Source organism: Salvelinus sp. IW2-2015, linkage group LG11 (genome assembly GCF_002910315.2).
Source record: "Salvelinus sp. IW2-2015 linkage group LG11, ASM291031v2, whole genome shotgun sequence".
Lineage (NCBI taxonomy): Eukaryota > Metazoa > Chordata > Actinopteri > Salmoniformes > Salmonidae > Salvelinus > Salvelinus sp. IW2-2015.
In genome coordinates, this window is record NC_036851.1 from 24,406,882 (window position 1) to 24,426,361 (window position 19,480).

General features: G+C 44.5%; 1 protein-coding gene across 2 annotated transcripts in view; it reads right to left on the minus strand.

Annotated features, from left to right (window-relative positions):
• The window catches only part of camta1b (calmodulin binding transcription activator 1b), a 28,336-nt gene extending 12,699 nt beyond the window's left edge, over positions 1–15,637 (minus strand). For both annotated transcript variants that reach the window (XM_023996500.2, XM_023996501.2), the window contains exons 1-6: positions 15,556–15,637; positions 8,321–10,218; positions 7,781–7,907; positions 7,438–7,572; positions 395–540; positions 105–289 (exon numbers count right to left, since the gene is read on the minus strand). In XM_023996500.2, the coding sequence (XP_023852268.1) occupies positions 105–289; positions 395–540; positions 7,438–7,572; positions 7,781–7,907; positions 8,321–10,218; positions 15,556–15,559 (2,495 nt within the window). In that variant the 5' untranslated portion in view covers positions 15,560–15,637. The remainder of the gene's footprint in view (positions 1–104; positions 290–394; positions 541–7,437; positions 7,573–7,780; positions 7,908–8,320; positions 10,219–15,555) is intronic.
• Positions 15,638–19,480: the final 3,843 nt, after the last annotated feature.

Consider the following 19,480-nt stretch of genomic DNA (forward strand, 5'->3'; position numbering starts at 1 on the left):
GTGTGGGTGTGTGTGTGTGTGTGTGTGTGTGTGTGTGTGTGTGTGTGTGTGTGTGTGTGTGTGTGTGTGTGTGTGTGTGTGTGTGTGTGTGTGTGGATTCTCACCGCCAGCGGATGAGAGTCTGTATTAACCCTGCGTATCCCTGAGCTGCGGCCAGGTGCAGCAGGGTCATGCCCCGGGAACTCCGGCTGTGGATCAGCTGATTGGAGGAAACCCAACAGGGGCGGGTCATCATCTTCTCACACACCACCACCACACGGCCCTCAAATGAACCCTCGGCTGGGGAGAGCTGGAGAGAGAGGGAGGGGTAAAAGCAATCAATCAATAAAACAATCAAACAATTAACTAGCCAATCAATCAACCAACCAATCAATGAATCAATCCATTGAGTTACCTGGGACTGGTGGTCAGTGCCACCTGCTCCTCCACCTCCCCCCGTGGCTGCTGTGGTTTCGGAGCTCTGATGGTGATTGGTTATCTCAGCCATCCTCTGTTCCATCTGCTCCAGACGCTCCAGAATGGACATCCTGAACTGGGTATCTATGGAAACACAGGAGGGACACACTGTGATTGGATAAAAGTGGGACAGGCAGAGATGACTGGTTGAGGTGAGCTGTGCATAACTCTATTCATAATGTGTTCATTATCCCTGTAGCAGATTCCCATACAGTAAGAGAAAACAGAGTTTACAGGGTGAAACATCAAGCTCTCTCTCTACAGAGATAAACCTTAAAAACAAACTAGACCTGGGGGCAAGTCAACAATAGTCCATGTTTGTATCTATCTGAGAGAGAACAGGAGTGTGTACTTGCACTGTGTGTGTGTGTGTGCTTGCGCGCGTCTTTGTTCAAATGCTACTGCAGTGTTGCTGCAGTGCAGATTATGTCATCCCCACCTGATGGTCTCTCTTTCTCCCTCTCCATCTCTGTCTCTCCCTCTCTCTCTCTCTCACTCTCGCCCTCTCTCTCAGGATGCGGCACACACAGAGGAGGAGAAGAAGGTGGGACGACAACTGTGACATAAGAGCTCCTCCCCTTTAACACAACTACTACAGCCAATCAGAATGGAGCATAGCCTGCCAGCTACACACGACAGAGAGCTCATCTGAATGAACAGAAAAACAAACTCAACATGTTGTGTTAGCTTCCCAAACAAATGCCTTAAGGTCAGTGGGCTAACATGTTCTGTAGTCACCCAGACATGTTGGGTTCAATACCAGCTGGTTATACCACCACATTGGGTGGACAGAATTTTAGGGGGAATTTAGAAGTTTCTCTGTTCTATGTCTAGGCGGGTCTGTCTGGATTACTCCGATCTGTGTGGGTGTTGCATCAGTCTGCTGCATGTGGGACCTTGATCTCTCACCAGACACAGAGGAATCATGAATTACACTGACCCTCTTTGACTCTCCAACTGTGTGTGTTTGTGTCTCTGCATGTGTGTATCTACAGACTTGTGTGTCTCAGTCTCCAACCATGTTTGTGTTGCTCACAAGATATGTTTGTATGTGTGTCAGTCACTTTCCTCCTACAGGGAGCCTATCCGTCTACTCCATAGGCTACACCCCGTTCCTACCCTTCTATGAGGCCCTCAGGGGCACATCCAGTCACACACACAGCATGTCAGTGACAACAGCATGTCCAGGACAACACAGTACTTGGCGGTGGAGACATGACCACTGCTGACAACATGCTTGTTTCTATGTTTTAGTTTTTTTCAGTCGGGTATTTATGGATGGCGGGAGGTCTGTTTAATTAGAGAAAAGCTTGTTTTCCAGAACTGTTAAATTCTGTTCCAAGTTTTGACCCACTTTCTGCCCCTGTTCCTGCCCATCAGACTTGGGATTTGTTAAATTGTTATATAATTGTTAAAGTAACCAGAATAAAAACTGTGAAATGTCACATTAGGAAATTATTTTCACCAGCCCACAGGGCTTTCAGCACAACTCACAGCTAGTCTAAAACTCGTGGCACTGTCCACTTCTCTTGGTGCTGAAATCAGAATGTGGGATGGCTTCATGCAACTTCGACTTGGTTCAGACCAGCTCGTAGCCTACTCCCCTCTGTTCAATTCACTCACTTATAGTTTACAAGTTATAATAGTTCATTTCCCTAAATGTAGGCCTATGCCTTTGCGAAAAGTTAATAGACTAGGCTACATAAGTCCCCAAACGGCATATGAGTTACACGGACAGTGGCTTATTGTAGTCCTTTGTTTGAGGTTGATTTATTCAGAGAGAAAGAGAGAGAGAGCGAGACAAAGCGCAAGAGAGAGAGAGAGAGAGAGAGAGAGAGAAAGAGATAGCAGCTCTTCCACAGCACACGTGTTACTTAGTTACTTAGTCATTGTGCTACCAGGCCAGCCAAGTTACACAACATAATATACAGGGGTTAGCCATTTACACACGTTTTAATACCTGTGCCGCAAGATGAGGGAATTTACCTGGACTGTGTTGGCTATGAGCCTTTACCAGGTATATAATCGGCAATGACCAATGAAAGCAATGTAAACACACACAACTAACGACTTTCGAGATGATGCGAGCATGCATAGGCAGACATAGCCTACTATCAACACCACAGTCAGATAGCCAAAGTGAATAATAGGATAAACTAAAATCCTCTAAATGGCTCCAGTCCAGACTCAACAGCGACCTCCGAGACACTCTGTGGCTCTCGCATTTTCAACACCAATTACGAGGTAAATGCACAAAACACCGACAACAGCTAAAAGTCTATTTTCTGTTTTCTATCTCGTTTTCACATAATAGATAAGGCTACTAACCGGAAAGCTCAAATAGTTTCTCTGACGCTCTCTTTGTCCTTCTTCTTCTGTTTTACAGTTCCCTTTTAGTTTGAGGTGTGCGACGCTTGCTACCATGCAACATCAATAGAACAAAGTGGAAGAGCCGAGAGAGAGAGTCTCTACCCTCCCCTCCCATTTCGCGCCGTTTCTCTCCCCTAAAACCGTGATAGGTGCGTAAACAGGGCAGACGTTCATTCTAATTGCGCCGCAGGGAAACAGACGCCGGGGTTAAATCTAACCATGGGGAGTTCCACGAGCTACTGGTATCTCGGTCATCATCGGTGGGAGAAAAATAAACGAATCACAAGAGTCAGAGACAGTAGAATAACTTGACTACCGGCTTTTCAAACAAAGACACAGTGGAGAGACGAGAGTGAATTCAAGCAGGCGTGAGTAGGCTAATGCAAATATGCCTGGGTAGCCGTACTTTATCATTCGGCTATTTGATCTCTTTGGTGCATTGTACAATGTTGGTAGGCTAGTTTATGACAACGAGCCTCAATATGGGGCGACCGACCACTGAAACAGGCTTAAACTAGGCTGCCGAGGCTACGCCTCTCTCTCATTCGGTCAGTCTGTCGAGATTATGCTGGGAGCGACTATGCACAGATGGCTGCTCTATTAATCCCACCTCCAGCGTTCTAAAACGCTATAAAAATCTATTGCTATTCCGCTTTGTGTATCCTATGTGAGCGGAACCTGGTGAAGACCCATTACGGTTTACATTTAGCTGCAATAAAACAGACCGTTAACGCAACAAAACATTATGCGAGTGTTCTCTTTATGTGGACCGCAGCAGTGCGTCTTTCTGTAGACGCATTGCCGCACTGCCCCTCCCCCATCTTTCTCTTGCTCTTTCTCTCTTGCTCGCTCGCTCTCTCTCTCTGCATTGCGGGCGATAGCACAGGCCACAATAGCGTATCTATCACATAGACTGGAGCGAACGAGATGAAACACACAAGCCCCTGAACTATACAGGCATTGAAGAATTACAGCACCTTGTTGCACAGACTAGTGTTTGCAAGAGTGAATGTTTGTGTGAGAGGGAAAATTGAGTAGCAAACAAAATGTAACTACTTAGAGGTTCGTACAGTCAGGAAACCTTATTGTCATTCAATAATTGGCAGGATGTTGTCTTCATGTTGTGCATGGTGAAAAACAACAAAACACACAGCAATCACATAAAACAAGGGTCTTAAGCCTATGACCAACAGGTGTTTAAAAACTTCATTTCAGTTCACATGACAGCAATTATACACAGGCTATATATAGTATGTCCCCCACACAAAGGCTCCCTGGAGGCTGCAGTATAAAACATACAGTGCCAGTCAAAAGTTTGGACACACCTACTCATTCCAGGGTTTTTCTTTATTTTTACTACTTTCAACATTGTAGAATAATAGTGAAGACATCAAAACTATGCAATAACACATATGAATCATGTAGTAACCAAAGTGTTAAACAAATCAAAATATATTTGAGATTCTTCAAAGTAGCCACCTTTTGCCTTGACAGCTTTGCACACTCTTGGCATTCTCTCAACCAGCTTCATGAGGAAGTCACCTGGAAAGCATTTCAATTAACAGGTGTGCCTTGTTAAAAGTTAATTTATGAAATGTCTTTCCTTCTTAATGTGTTTGAGACAATCAGTTGAGTTGTGACAAGGTAGGGGTGGTATACAGAAGATAGCCCTATTTGGTAAAATACCAAGTCTATATTATGTCAAGAAGAGCTCAAATAAGTAAAGAGAAAAAACAGTCCATCATTACTATAAGACATTGAAGGTCAGTCAATCCAGAAAATGCCAAGAACTTTGAAAGTTTCTTCAAGTGCAGTCACAAAAACCATCAAGCGCTATGATGAAACTGGCTCTCATGAAGACCGTCACAGGAAAGGAAGACCCAGTTACCTCTGCTGCAGAGGATACGTTCATTAGAGTTACCAGCCTCAGAAATTACAGCCCAAATAAATGCTTCACAGAGTTCAAGTAACAGACACATCTCAACATCAACTGTTCAGAAGAGACTGTGTGAATCAGGCCTACATGGTCGAATTACTGCAAAGAAACCACTACTAAAGGACACCAATAAGAAGAAGAGACTTGCTTGGGCCAAGAAACACGAGCAATGGTCATTAGACCGGTGGAAATCTGTCCTTTGGTCTGATGAGTCCAAATTTGAGATTATCTGGTTCCAACTGCCGTGTCTTTGTGAGACGCAGAGTAAGTGAACGGATGATCTCTGCATGTGTAGTTTCCACCACGAGGCATGGAGGAGGAGGTGTGATGATGTGGGGGTGCTTTGCTGGTGACACTGTCAGTGATTTATTTAGAGTTCAAGGCACACTTAACCAGCATGGCTACCACAACCATCTGGTTTGTGCTTAGTGGGACTATCATTTGTTTTTCAACAGGACAATGACCCAACACACCTCCAGGCTGTGTAAGGACTATTTGACCAAGAAGGAGAGTTATGAAGTGCTGCATCAGATGACCTGGCCTCCACAATCACCCGACCTCAACCCAATTGAGATGGTTTGGGATGAGTTGGACCACAGAGTGAAGGAAAAGCAGCCAACAGGTGCTCAGCACATGTGGGAACTCCTTCAAGACTTGGAAAATCATTCCAGGTGAAGCTGGTTGACAGAATGCCAAGAGTGTGGAAAGCTGTCATCAAGGCAAAGGGTGGCAACTTTGAACAATCTAAAATCTAAAATATATTTTGATTGAACACTTTTTTGGTTACTACATGATTCCATATGTGTTATTTCATAGTTTTGATGTCTTCACTATTATTCTACAATGTAGAAAATAGTAAAAAATAAAGAAAAACCCTTGAATGAGTAGGTGTATCCAAACTTTCGGCTGGTACTGTATTGCAGGCTTAAATTAACAAGTCCCATCAGGCATAGTGGTAGAATGTCTCGCCTTTGGAAAAGAATGACATTTTTCCAGCCAGTGGCTCTAGACTAGTGGTGCTGTCCATGGTGCTGAAACAAGCCTCTACATTTTCTATCATTATTTCCGACTCAACACTCACTCAGAGAGAGATTGTAAGAGAGTGTATCTGGTCCCAAAACACCCCTTGTCCCTATTCCTGGCCCCTATGTGACGTGTAAATCCAGGCACCCATACAACATGGTGGAATCTCCCATCAAACCTATGGCATGATCAGCAACACACCAAAAATGCTATATTACATGCAGGAACCCAAATCTGTAGAAATATATTACATCACTAGCCGGCTACCACCCGGTTACTCAACTCTGCACCTTATAGGCTGTTTCCCTATATACATACTGTAGACATGGAATCACTGGTCACTTTAATAATTTACACACTGCTTTACTCATTTCATATGTATATACTGTATTCTATTCTACTGTATTTTAGTCAATGCCACTCCGACATTCCATTCCATTCTTTTACTTTTAGATGTGTGTATTGTTAGATACTACTACACTGTTAGATACTACTGCACTGTTGGAGCTAGGAACACAAGCATTTCACTACACCCTCAATAACATCTGATAAATATGTGTACAGTATGTGACCAATAAAATTTGATTTGATTTAAAACAGTAAATTGTCTAAACACTCTGTTTCACCCTTGGTACTAGCATCTGAGAAGAGGATTCTGTAACCCCCCCTCATGTATGCATTCATGAAGCCTTCATCACAGCTACATAAGACATCATAACATCTGTCATAGAGTGGCACGTATGCACGTAAAGAGCGCACCAGGGTTTCCGTTAGCTGGTCAGACAGTGCTAGAGCTGCTGTAGCTCCTCAGCTCGATGCTGTTGGAGTGAAATTTGCTTTTATAAGCCCAGTCATTGCGCAACAATTCTATATGCAATCGTGTGTTCAAAATAGTTTTGATGGCCACGATTAAAAAGAGCTACTATTTTTATTTCTCAACTAATAATTGAAGCACGCTTCCTATTCGCCATTCAAGTGAATACACAAAGGTAGGCAGGCTATCAGCACGTCCTCTACCACTTTGCAATGTGAGCCGGAGGCAGTATGCATTTTGAAAACATATTATTAATTGTTTGAAACCTGAATGTTTTACTTAAAATTATGAGGCATGTCTTAGAAAGAGGGGGAATCTAACAGAGATTTTCATCTCTGTCACACATGGAACTGCTTCCTCAGGTGCACTGTTTAGAATGGTGTTTTCCTGCAAATTGCATTTTGGCAAATTACATTGTATTGGCTGCTTCATTACAGGAGTTGCATGTTCTGTTAAGAGGAATGACCATAATCTACATGTGATTTCAGTCATTCTGAGCACTGGGGGTGGACACCCTAGCCAGGATACCAGGGTTAACATCCCTACTCTTACAATAAGTGCCATGGGATCTTTAGTAACCACAGAGAGTCAGGACACCCCTTTAACGTCCCATCCGAAAGACAGCACCCTACACAGGGCAATGTCCCTAATCTCTGCCTTGGGGAATTGGGATATTTCTTTTTAGACCAGAGGAAGAGTCTCTCCAATATCACTTCCAACAGAATCTGGTCTCCCATCCAGGGACTGACCAGGACCAACCCTGCCTAGCTTCAGAGACAAGCCAGCAGTGGGATGCAGGATGGTATACACTCACGTACGCACACAGACAGTGACTTACCGTCCAGGGACAACCAGTCGTGTTGTGAGGAGGGCAGGGCGGGCAAGTCTCGAGCTTTATACTCAAACACCACAGAGGAAGAGATCACATCCCCACCCATAGCCACCTGCAGCATCACCAGACCTGTTTCATGGGCTAAGACACACACACACACACACACACACACACACACACACACACACACACACACACACACACACACACACACACACACACACACACACACACACACACACACACACACACACCACACACACACGGTTGATTAGTAATAGAGTGTGTGCATGAGAAAGTAGATTGCTGAGTGTATGCATGTCTTTGTGTGTGTGTGTGAGTGTGTTACCAGGGCAGTAGCAGCGCAGTACTCCTGGCTGTATGAGAGCAGCTGGGACACTGATGTGGTCAAACAGACAGCTGTACTCCCTGCTGGCCTCCAGCCAAGGACCTGTTATCAACACTTTCACCCCACCCTGAAACAAAGACACACAGTCACATGCAGTGATGTTGTGTGTGTGTGTGTCAAAGCGTCCAAGGGGATGACGCCACTCTGTATGTTCTGTTTCTTAGTGTCTCCCTAGTCTCAGTCTGACCCACTTGCCACTGGGCACTGACATCAATGCTGAGCCACAGACTGTGTGTGTGTGTCTCAGGTCATTAATGTCTCAGAGGATCTACGTCAGACTCTTACTGCGTACAGCAGACGTTGGCCTTATGAGTTATATGGTTTAGCTGATAGTTCATGTATACTAGTGTAATCTATACACTACTTCCTATGTCTATGTAGCTACTTTGGGTGATATATCCATTCGGAAGCTAGGGAATGGGAAGTTGGGCTTCAAGAGGTAAGAGGTCAGAGGTTAAGGGTTAGGTACTAGTGCCTCACCTCTGGGTAAGACCACTCGGGGGAGTAGTCCGTCACCCCAAACAGCCTTCCCGTCTCTGGCAGCAATCTCAGAGTTCCCTGCTCCACCTCTGAACCCTGAATGGGGGCTGCTCCTGCCTCCTGGCCCTCTCCAACCTCCTCCTGGGGCATCAGAGCAGGGGTGTAGAGTGCACTGCCTCCTGTCCCGGCCACCGCCCCCCCTCCACTCCCCTCCACAGAGATGAAGTCATTGATGAGGTCAGAGAACTGGTTCCCAAACGATGCCTCAAAGCCTTCCAGGCTGATGCCCCCGCCTGCCCCCTCAGCTCCCCCAGCCTCCCCTACACCCGGCTGGGGAAGAGTAGAGCTGTACAACCCCCCCTCCATGGCTGCTCCAGCTAGAGACTGAGGACTGTCCACCACTGAGCTGTTAACTCCTGCATCCCTGACCCCGTTACTGAAAATATATTTCTCTCCTATTTCTTGTCCTCCCTCTACTCCCCCACTCTTGGTTGTTGGCTGTAGGTAGTGCTCTCCACCTCTCCCAACACCAGTGTTGTTTCTGTAGGCGTCATGCTGTTCCCCAGGATTGAGGAGTAACTCTGCCCTCTTCTGTGTCTCTTTCTCTGGGGACGTCACCTTCCCAGGTCCTCTGGTGCTCAGCTGGTCTTTTCTCATCTCCTGCCCCCTTACAGGAAAGCTACCCAGCCCCACTAGACCTCCCTGGCTGCTTTCCTCACTGTCGCCATGTTGGTCTGGTGAGGGTTGGTGGAGGTATGTGTGAGGGTCTCCGTTGGTGCCTGGAGAGTCAGTCTGTGGTATAGTAGGTAGGCCCAGATAAGCTTGGGTCTCGCCTGAGTCCTGGCCCGTCTCAGAGGCACAGATCTGGGGCTGGGTGGCCTGGACGAGGGGGGTCTTAGGGGAGGCCTGCAAGAAGAGACTAGGGGAGTGTTGGTGTATCTGCTGTGCCAAGCTCTGGGCGCAGGCTGATGACATCACAGCACTGAAGTCCATTTGCTCCAGTGTGGTGCTAGGGCTCAGGCCCGTCCCCTCGCCAGCGTACCCGCTCTGATTATCCAGCGGATGCTCCAGGGGAGTATCTTCGGTCTTGATGTTTACGAGCGTGGCGTTGAATACATAGCCGTTAGTCGTTAGTGACTGTGGAGAGCAGTGGAGCCCCCCCTCACCATTACAGCTACCTCCCTCGGCCTTACCCCCTCCTCCCCCGTATGTCTGGCCCTGCTTGGGGTTGTTGAGGAAGCAGTCTGGGTCAAAGTTCATGCTGGTCTCAAGAAGGTTGACTCCAGAACCTCCGGCATCCAGACTGCTGGAGAGGACCAACTCCCCCCCTTCCTCTGCTAATCCCACCCCCCCAGGGAACTCAAAGCGCTGGGTGTCCGGGGCAACAGCCAGTAGAATCCCAGTGGTGGTGGCGTCATGGGTGGCACCAATCAGGTGGGCGTGTTCTGTGGTGTACACGGAATCCCCTGTTACCGTGGCAACCTCGGACATGAACACGGCAGCAGAGCTCTGTGATAGGCTGCTGGCCAGGCCGAGGGCGGGACTGTCTGCAGTAATGTCGCTGGTGATTGACAGTGGGGAGCTCTGTGTGGTGTCGGGAACCTCCACCTGATTGGTGGATGTGGAGGAGACTTCCATGCTGCTCTGAGGAAGCAGGGAGGGTTTGGGCAGCCTACCATTCTTCCTCTCCCCCCCTCCTCTGCTCCTGGCCCCCACTCCAGGACTGGGCTCTGTCTGCCCCTCAGACACATCACTGTTCTGCACCTCTGTCCCAGACCCTGTCCCAGTCCCAGCCCCTGTCCCTGTCCCAGCCCCTGTCCCTGTCTTTGCTTCTAATTTGGGGGAGATAATGCGGTGTTTGGCTGTGGAGCATTTCTGGTGCAGGCTACTCCCGGCACCTGGGAGAGAGGACAGAGAGATGGAGAGGGAAAGAAGAAGGGGTGGAAAGGACAGAGAGATGGAGAAGGAGAGAAGGAGGGGTGGAAAGGACAGAGACAGGGATTGATATACAGTATATCACTGTTATACACTACATAATTTATAAACTGTCACAAACAATTTACAAGCCACAAAACACAAATACAGAGACAACATTTTGTCACTTCATGTTATCAAGTATTGATCACATAGTTTGGACATTACCAGCTGTCAATTTCAGAGGGGAATTAAATCTGTTTTAACAATTAAGTTGAATATCTTCTAGTTTACCTGTTTGATCCTTTATGTTTCTCTCATGGCCCTGAGAGCTTAGAGCACATGTGTCAAACTCCGGTCCGTGAGGGCAGACTGTCTGCAGCTTTTCACTCCTCTCTTGTACTTGAATGATACATTTAGGTAATTGATTAGTTTGGAACTCTTCATCACCTGGCTTTCTAGGTCTTAATTGGACATAGATCTAAAGGAAATAACAAAAGCCAGCAGACAAACGGCCCTCCAGGAATGTAGTTTGACACCAAGGCCTTAGAGCAGGGTTCCCCCCCACAATTTTTGGACATCTGTTCCAAAGTATTCTCGAGCATAATATAAAGTATGTATACACCTTGACTTTTTCCACATTTTGTTGTGTTGCAGCCTGAATTCAAAATGGATTAAAAAAAAATCTCGCCCATCTACACACAATAACCCTTAATGACAAATGTATTGAAAATTAAATGCAGAAATATTTAATTTACATACAGTAATACTGAACTTATTTAGGCTTGCCATAGCAAAGAGGTTAAATACTTATTGACTCAAGACATTTCAGCTTTGTTAACATTTCTAAAAACATAATTCCACTTTGACATTATGGGGTATTGTGTGTATACCAGTGACAAAAAACATAAACATTTAACATTGAATACATTTTAAATCCATCATTAGCACCTTAGAGACTGCTGCTGTATATACATAGACTTGAAATCACTGGCCACTGTAATAATTGGAACACTCGTCACTTTAATAATGTTTACATATTTTGCACTACTCATCTCATATGTATATACCGTATTCTATTCTATTCTAATGTTTTTGAGTCTATGCTGCTCCGACATTGCTCGTCCAAATATTTATATATTCTTAATTCCATTCCTTTACTGAAAATGTGTGTGTATTGTTGTGAAATTGTTAGATATTACTTGTTAGATATTACTGCACTGTCGGAGCTAGAAACACAAACATTTCGCTACAACCGCAATCATTTTTTATTTATTTATTTATTTAACCTTTATTTAACTAGGCAAGTCAGTTATTAACAAATTCTTATTTACAATGGACGCCTACCAAAAGGCAAAAGGCCTTTTGCGGGGACGAGGGCTTGGATTAAAAAAATAAATAATTATAGGTATATATATATATATACGGTATATATATATAAATTTAGGACAAAACACACATCACGACAAGAGAGACAACACAACACTACATAAAGAGAGACCTAAGAAAACAACATAGCAAGGCAGCAACATATGAGAACACAGCATGGTAGAAACACAACATGACAACAACATGGTAGCAACACAACATGACAACAACATGGTAGAAACACAACATGACAACAACATGGTAGCAACACAACATGACAACAACATGGTAGCAACACAACATGGTAGCAGCACAAAACATGGTACAAACATTATTGGGCACAGACAACAGCACAAAGGGCAAGAAGGTAGAGACAACAATACATAATGCAAAGCAGCCACGACTGTCAGTAAGTGTCCATGATTGAGTCTTTGAATGAAGAGATTGAGATAAAACTGTCCGGTTTGAGTGTTTGTTGCAGCTCGTTCCAGTCGCTAGCTGTAGCGAACTGAAAAGACAAGCGACCCAGGGATGTGTGTGCTTTGTGGACCTTTAACAGAATGTGACTGGCAGAACGGGTGTTGTATGTGGAGGATGAGGGCTGCAGTAGATATCTCAGATAGGGGAGAGTGATGCCTAAGAGGGTTTTATAAATAAGCATCAACCAGTGGGTCTTACGACGGGTATACGGAGATGACCAGTTTTCAGAGGAGTATAGAGTCCAGTGATGTGTCCTATAAGGAGCATTGGTGGCAAAGTAGATGGCCGAATGTTACAGAACATCTAGCCGCTTGAGAGCACTTTAACCTGCCAATCTATAAATTATGTCTCCGTAATCTAGCATGGGTAGGATGGTCATCTGAATCAGGGTTAATTTGGCAGCTGGGATGAAAGAGGAGCGATTACGATAGAGGAAACCAAGTCTAGATTTAACTTTAGCCTGCGGCTTTGATATGTGCTGAGAAAAGGACAGTGTGCCGTCTAGCCATACTCCCAAGTACTTGTATGAGGTGACTACCTCAAGCTCTAAACCCTCAGAGGTAGTAATCACACCTGTGGGGAGAGGGGCATTATTCTTACCAAACCACATGACCTTTGTTTTGGAGGTGTTCAGAACAAGGTTAAGGGAAGAGAAAACTTGTTGGACACGAAGAAAACTTTGTTGTAGAGCATTTCACACAAAATCCGGGGAGGGGCCAGCTGAGTATAAGACTGTATCATCTGCATATAAATGGAAGAGAGAGCTTCCTACTGCCTGAGCTATGTTTTGATGTAAATTGAGAAGAGCGTGGGGGCTAGGATTGAGCCTTGGGGTACTCCCTTGGTGACAGTCATGGGCCGAGACAGCAGATGTTCTGACTTTATACACTGCACTCTTTGAGAGAGGTAGAGAGCAGAAATCAGTGAAGCAGATATCAGAGCACAAGTCAGAATTGGGGCTAGCAACAGTAGATGGGCCAGGGTGTACATGCACATTTCCAAATATCATCAACAGTAATACATTCAATAATATCTGCTAAACATGTGTATGTGACCAATAAAATTTGATTTGATGTTCCCCAAGCTGGAAAAGGGGCCGGAGCGGAAAAGTTTGGTAACCCTTGCTAAACGAAGAGCTAAATGATATACTGTGTGAGGTTGCCACCATGTGTTCAAAGTGTGAACTACACACTGAATTGATGTACACCAGGGGGTGTCAGACTCATTTTGTCCTGGGGCTCGGGGGACACATTTTCTCTCTTTCTTGAGGTCTGGAGGGCTGCAATGCAAATTAGGTATATTGTCTTGCCGTCAAAAGACGCAAAAACACAATGGACACAGTGAAGAGACTGATTAAAGAATTTGTATTTTTTTTACATTTACGTCCATTGTCATTTCATTTCAAGACTCAAAGGCCAGCATTGCCTGAACAGAAAGGATGTATTAAGCAGATGTAAGGCGGCCCAGCATACCGTTGATAAGTGACTTATCAACTGTATGCAAGCATTCTTTGTTTTGATCTTGCCAACCCCCATTGTCACACCTCTGAGAAGCTGAGGTGTTGTTGTCTTTGCAGGTCTGTAGTTCTATCTGATTGGAGGTTAACTTTACAGTAATACTATTGGTCAACAGTTCAGATTTTGAATCCAAACAACTCAGATGTTGTAAAAGGGTCTAAGATTTATTTATGTCTCTCTCTCTTTTTTCCCCTGACTTGCTGTGGTGAGATATACACTGTCTTTCTTTCTCTCTCCCTCTCCCATGAGATATGGGCCAAGGCATAAGCCATGGTTTCCTTGTCTCTCTCTCTCCCTCTGTGATCATGCTTAGAATAATTCCTTGTCTCTCTCTCTCCCTCTGTGATCATGCTTAGAATAATTCATTGTCTCTCTCTCTCCCTCTGTGATCATGCTTAGAATAATTCCTTGTCTCTCTCTCTCCCTCTGTGATCATGCTTAGAATAATTCCTTGACTCTCTCTCTCCCTCTCTGATCATGCTTATAATAATGCCTTGTAATGCTTTCTAGTTTAAGCTTATGCCTTGTAAATGTAATAATTCATTTTTCAAAGTAATTAAATACACTTGTATTTAGAATTCCATTCTCAGACATTTCTGGATTTTGTGATTTTTTAAATTTTATTTCACCTTTATTTAACTAGGCAAGTCAGTTAAGAATAAATTCTTATTTACAATGACGGACTACCAAAAGGCAAAAGGCCTCCTGCAAATAGGATTGCCTATTACTGTAACTCAACTGTAGTCTAATGCATATTGCTATTCATCTTATGGAGTTAGTTAAACATTTTAATAGGCTAATTGCTTAGCATGTGAGGTATATATGATATGCATATAGGATAAATATTACCACACAACACAGACACATTAGAAACTGACTGACACTGAAATCCAAGGCTGTTGGGTGCATAAATGCAACTCACACATCTCAACACAGACAGCGCTGGTCCCAGAGAGAGCAGTCCTTTGGGTTTGTAACAAACTAGAACTCTCTCTAACTCACACTCACTCATGAATAATGCATGCTGGGTATTTTGAACAGATGCTCCTCACCCCCTTGTGTCTCCCCCCTGTGTCTGAGGACAGACGGTACACACACACACACACACACACACACGCACGCACGCACGCACGCACGCACGCGACGCACGCACGCACGCACGCACGCACGCACACAGCACGCACACACACACACACACACACACACACACACACACACACACACACACACACACACACACACACACACACACACACACAACACACACCACACACCACAGTTTTGTACAGCTAACCTTGTGGCGTCATACAATTCAGTCCCATTCAAAATTTCAATTTTCCCTAACCCTAAACCTAACCCATATACTAACCTAAACCTAACTCTAGCTTCTCACCTTAATACTAAACATAAACCTAACTCTCACTCTAACCTTAAATCCCACAGAAATAGCATTTGACCTTGTGGGAACTAACAAAATGTCCCCAGTTGGTCAAATTTTTGTTAGTTTACTATTCTTGTGGGACTCTGGTATAAACACACACCGTACACACACACACACACACACACACACACACACACACACACACACACACACACACACACACACACACACACACACACACACACACACACACACACACACACACACAGTGTCTCTGCCTACAGTCTCTATGATGGCCACTGAGTGGCAGTGTGGTTCTGTTAAAGTCAAACTGACTCAGAAGTGAGAGGAACAGTAGATTTGGATGTAGATTTGGAACTAGACTCACAGCTCTCATATAACCATGACAACTCATGTGCTAAATAATTTAATGACATAAAATATAAAATAAGTTATCAGGGTTTATTCAATTGGATGCAGACAGATACGTGATTTGTAGAATAGACTTGGCTTCCTTATGAGTGCAATGTGAGGAGATGACGTTTTAAAGGGGCTAGAGGTCAAAGGTGACTCACACATGGGTTTGAGCTGTCCAATGAGCTCCTCCTTGCTCCACTTGGCCCACTCCTTCCTGTCTGTGTTGATGGAGCAGAGGACAGGCCCACATGGCTTCCCACTGTCGTCCACCGCTGGAACGTTCAGGTAGTGTACCAACACTATGTCTGGGTTCTACACAGAGAGGGAAGAGATTTATTTGAAAAAAAATAGAAAACCTTTATTGGGGGATGGAGGGGGGATGGAGGGAGAAAGAATTAGAGAGGGTGGGAATGAGAGTGTTAAACAAATCAAAATATATTTTATATTTGAGATTCTTCAAAGTAGCCACCCTTTGCCTTGATTACAGCTTTGCACACTCTTGGCATTCTCTCAACCAGCTTCATTAGGTAGTCACCTGGAATGCTTTCAATTAACAGGTCTGTCTTGTTAAAAGTTAATTTGTGGAATTTCTTTCCTTCTTAATGTGCTTGAGCCAATCAGCTGTGTTGTGACAAGGTAGGGGTGGTATACAGAAGACAGCCCTATTTGGTAAAATACCATATTATGGCAAGAACAGCACATGAAGGTCAGTCAATCCGGAACATTTCAAGATTCTTCAAGTGCAGTCACAAAAAACAAACTTTTAACTGGGTTATTTCATAGTTTTTATGTTTTCACTATTATTCTACAATGTAGATGAGATGGTCATAGGAGAAGGTGGGAGAGAGGGAGCGAGGGAAAATGAAAGTAGAGGATAAAGAGGCCAGGCATTGAGTGTCAGAGGAGAGATTCTCACCTGCCATTTCATAAAAGTTTGAACAGCTCAAGCCCCCTCAACCTTGCTGTGTGTGTATGTGTGTGGTTGTGTGTGTTTTCAACCCTCATTCGCTACAGGTCCCTCAGCTCTGGCTCCAGGAGTGTATGAAAGATTCAGCACACACACAGGCATGGTTCAAACCCTGCTGGGTGAGAGGGAGTGTGCGTGTGTGTGGATGAGTATGTATGTGTGTGCGCGTACAGGCATGGTTAAAGACCCATCATGTTGCCTGTCCTCAGTTTGACTATGGTCCTCTGACCATCTTTAACTTGAGCAGAGGAGTGTGTCTACTTTTCCAGCCCAGTGGAGTCTGGCTAGGTCAGAGTCAGATATACAAATAGATAGAGATGACAACACCAACCAGGCACATTCTGGGAGTTCAACTTTGTTGACATTTCAGTTACTAATTCAATACAAGCATAAGATCTGGGTACCATGTTGCTGCCTCTGGGGCTTCCTTTTCCACTCACCCACCCATCCATTCATGATGTGTACAGTGGACTCCTGATAAGTGCACATTGGATCAGTGTCAGACATTACTTTCACTTGCCCCTAGTGTCAGCAAGCTCCAGTTCAGTGCATGCTTTCACAACAGTAATTGAGGTTATAATGAGTCGAATGTATTGTGGTTGTATGGCTTACTTGGAGCAGCCAATAGCATCTGCGATGAAAGGTAGGGATGATGGAAGAGTGGACATAACAGCCGTACAGACACTGAGAGAGAGAGAGAGAGAGAGGACATGGTTAGAGTTAAACACAAACATGCACACACACACATGCGCACATCACACACACACACGCACACACACACACACACACACACTATGTCATACTTGTGAGGACTTTTTGGGGACCAACAATTGATTCCCATTCAAAATCCTATGTTCCCTAACCCTGAACCTAACCCTTAACCTTAAACCCTAACCCTTAACCCTAACCCCTAAATATAAAATAGCCCTTTTCCAAGGGAGGACCTGCAAAGTGTCCTCACTTCTCTGAATATTTGTTGGTTTACTATTCTTGTGAGTACTTCTGGTACTCACAAGTATAGTAAAACTTGTACACACACACACACACACACACACACACACAACACATCATTACACACACACAACACAACACACACACACACACACACACACACACACACACACACACACACACACACACACACACACACACACACACACACACACACACACACACACAACACACACACACACACCACATACCCACACAAACACACACACACTACACAAAGTCATGTTCGCAGTACTTATTCTGCCATGACATGTTTCAAAAGGTTGGAGGATGACGATTTAACAAGCCTGCAATGTACAATCTCTCTAGCCAGAGGAGATGTCACACAATCAGAGAGAGTAAAGAGAAGATGAAAGAGAAAGAGAGGGATGAGCATGATGTGTGACGACCTTGATGGTTACCCCTTTTTCTCTCTTTCCTCTCTCTTCTCTCTGTAGCCAAAGGCAGAGTGCATTTCCATAAATTTCCATTCTGTATGAGGGTTATCTACCCCACAGGCTTGTATTTCTTCTTCATCATCCCTCTTTCTACTCTCTTTTTTCTCAATACCCTCTTCTGTCCCTTTATCTTCCTCTCTCTCTCCTTGGTCATTCCCTCTCTTTTTATGTCTGTCACACTCCTCACTCGCCGGCTTGCGTACTATTTTTGCTGAATAATCATTATAGAGCTGTAGCATGTGACTCACACATACAAATGGACAATTGCACAGCACACACGCACACGCACACACACACACACACACACACAACACACACACACACACACACACACACACACACACACCACACACACACACACACACACACACACACACACACACACACACACACACACCATTGCCTTGAGACTCGATCGATACTCCTCTCTGTTCCTGTCGAAAGAGGCATTGACATCATCTTTGGCCTGAAGCCAAACACACACTTATTCTACAGAGAGGGTGTGTGTGTGTGTATTGGTAACATAAGAAACAGCTAGGGGAGGATGTTAGAGACTGATTCACAAACGGAGAGAGGGAGAGCAGGAGCGAGCGCTCAATCCAGTCAATCCATCCCACTCTCTTCCCTTTTTCCATCTCATTAACCTTTTTTCTTCTATTCACCTCACATCCCTTCATCTCTTTAGTGGTCCTTTAGTGGTCTTCCATCTATAGTGCCTTCAGAAAGTATTCACACCTCTTGACTCTTTCCACATTTTGTTGTGTTACAGCCTGAAATTAAAATAGATTTGCATATCTGATTCAAATCTGTTCTTTTTCCTGCAGTCTAAACAGCCAAAAAGCACATGAAATCAGATATTTCAAGCAACATTTCAAACCATCTTCGTAGGTGGTTTGAAGTCAGATATAAATCTGATTCCTGGCCATGTGACCAGTGGCGTGTATTCATGGATCCCCGAAGAAATGGATCAATAGAAGAAAAAAATATATATATTTTTTTTATCTTTCGTCTCTCTGTGTTTCGTAATTTTCCTTCAATTTCCAAGAGGCTGAACGATGCTGTCTGGTCCAAACGAGTATGACATTGTTGCTGCCCACAGCATTGAAGGCAAGGGAAGCCAACGAGCATCCTACCTCCCTTTAAAAAAAATAGCTAATCAGCGTTGAGTTAAACTGAGCGAGCTCAACTGTGAATGGTCCTGGCACACAAAAAAAAGTGTCAAGAGAAGCCAGGTTGGATTTGGTGTCACTCCTATTAAATCCCATCGAGAACATAAGTCATTGACAGAAAAACTTGAATTGTTGCATCTCGTTGTATTGCTGTCCTCCGGTGACTAGCCAGCTAGCTAAAATGAGCCCTTTCCTAAAATAGCCATGGATGGAGATTTGGACTTGTGGTTTTACTTAATTCTCCCTACTGGCCAATTATTATAATGACGATTCTGATCCAACCATTAATTCATACATTGTTGTGCCCCTGGCCTGAGAGGATGGAAGTTCAATATGTAGCTAGTAGAAGGCTAATGTTAACTAGCTAACGTTGCCCATTAATGGAAGTTAGGCTAGCGAGCAAACATTTTAGCCAGGTAGCCTTGGACAACAAAACAAGTATGTACTTCATGACAGAGTGATAGACCATTTTGTCAACATGAAAGAGAGGAGGAGGTCA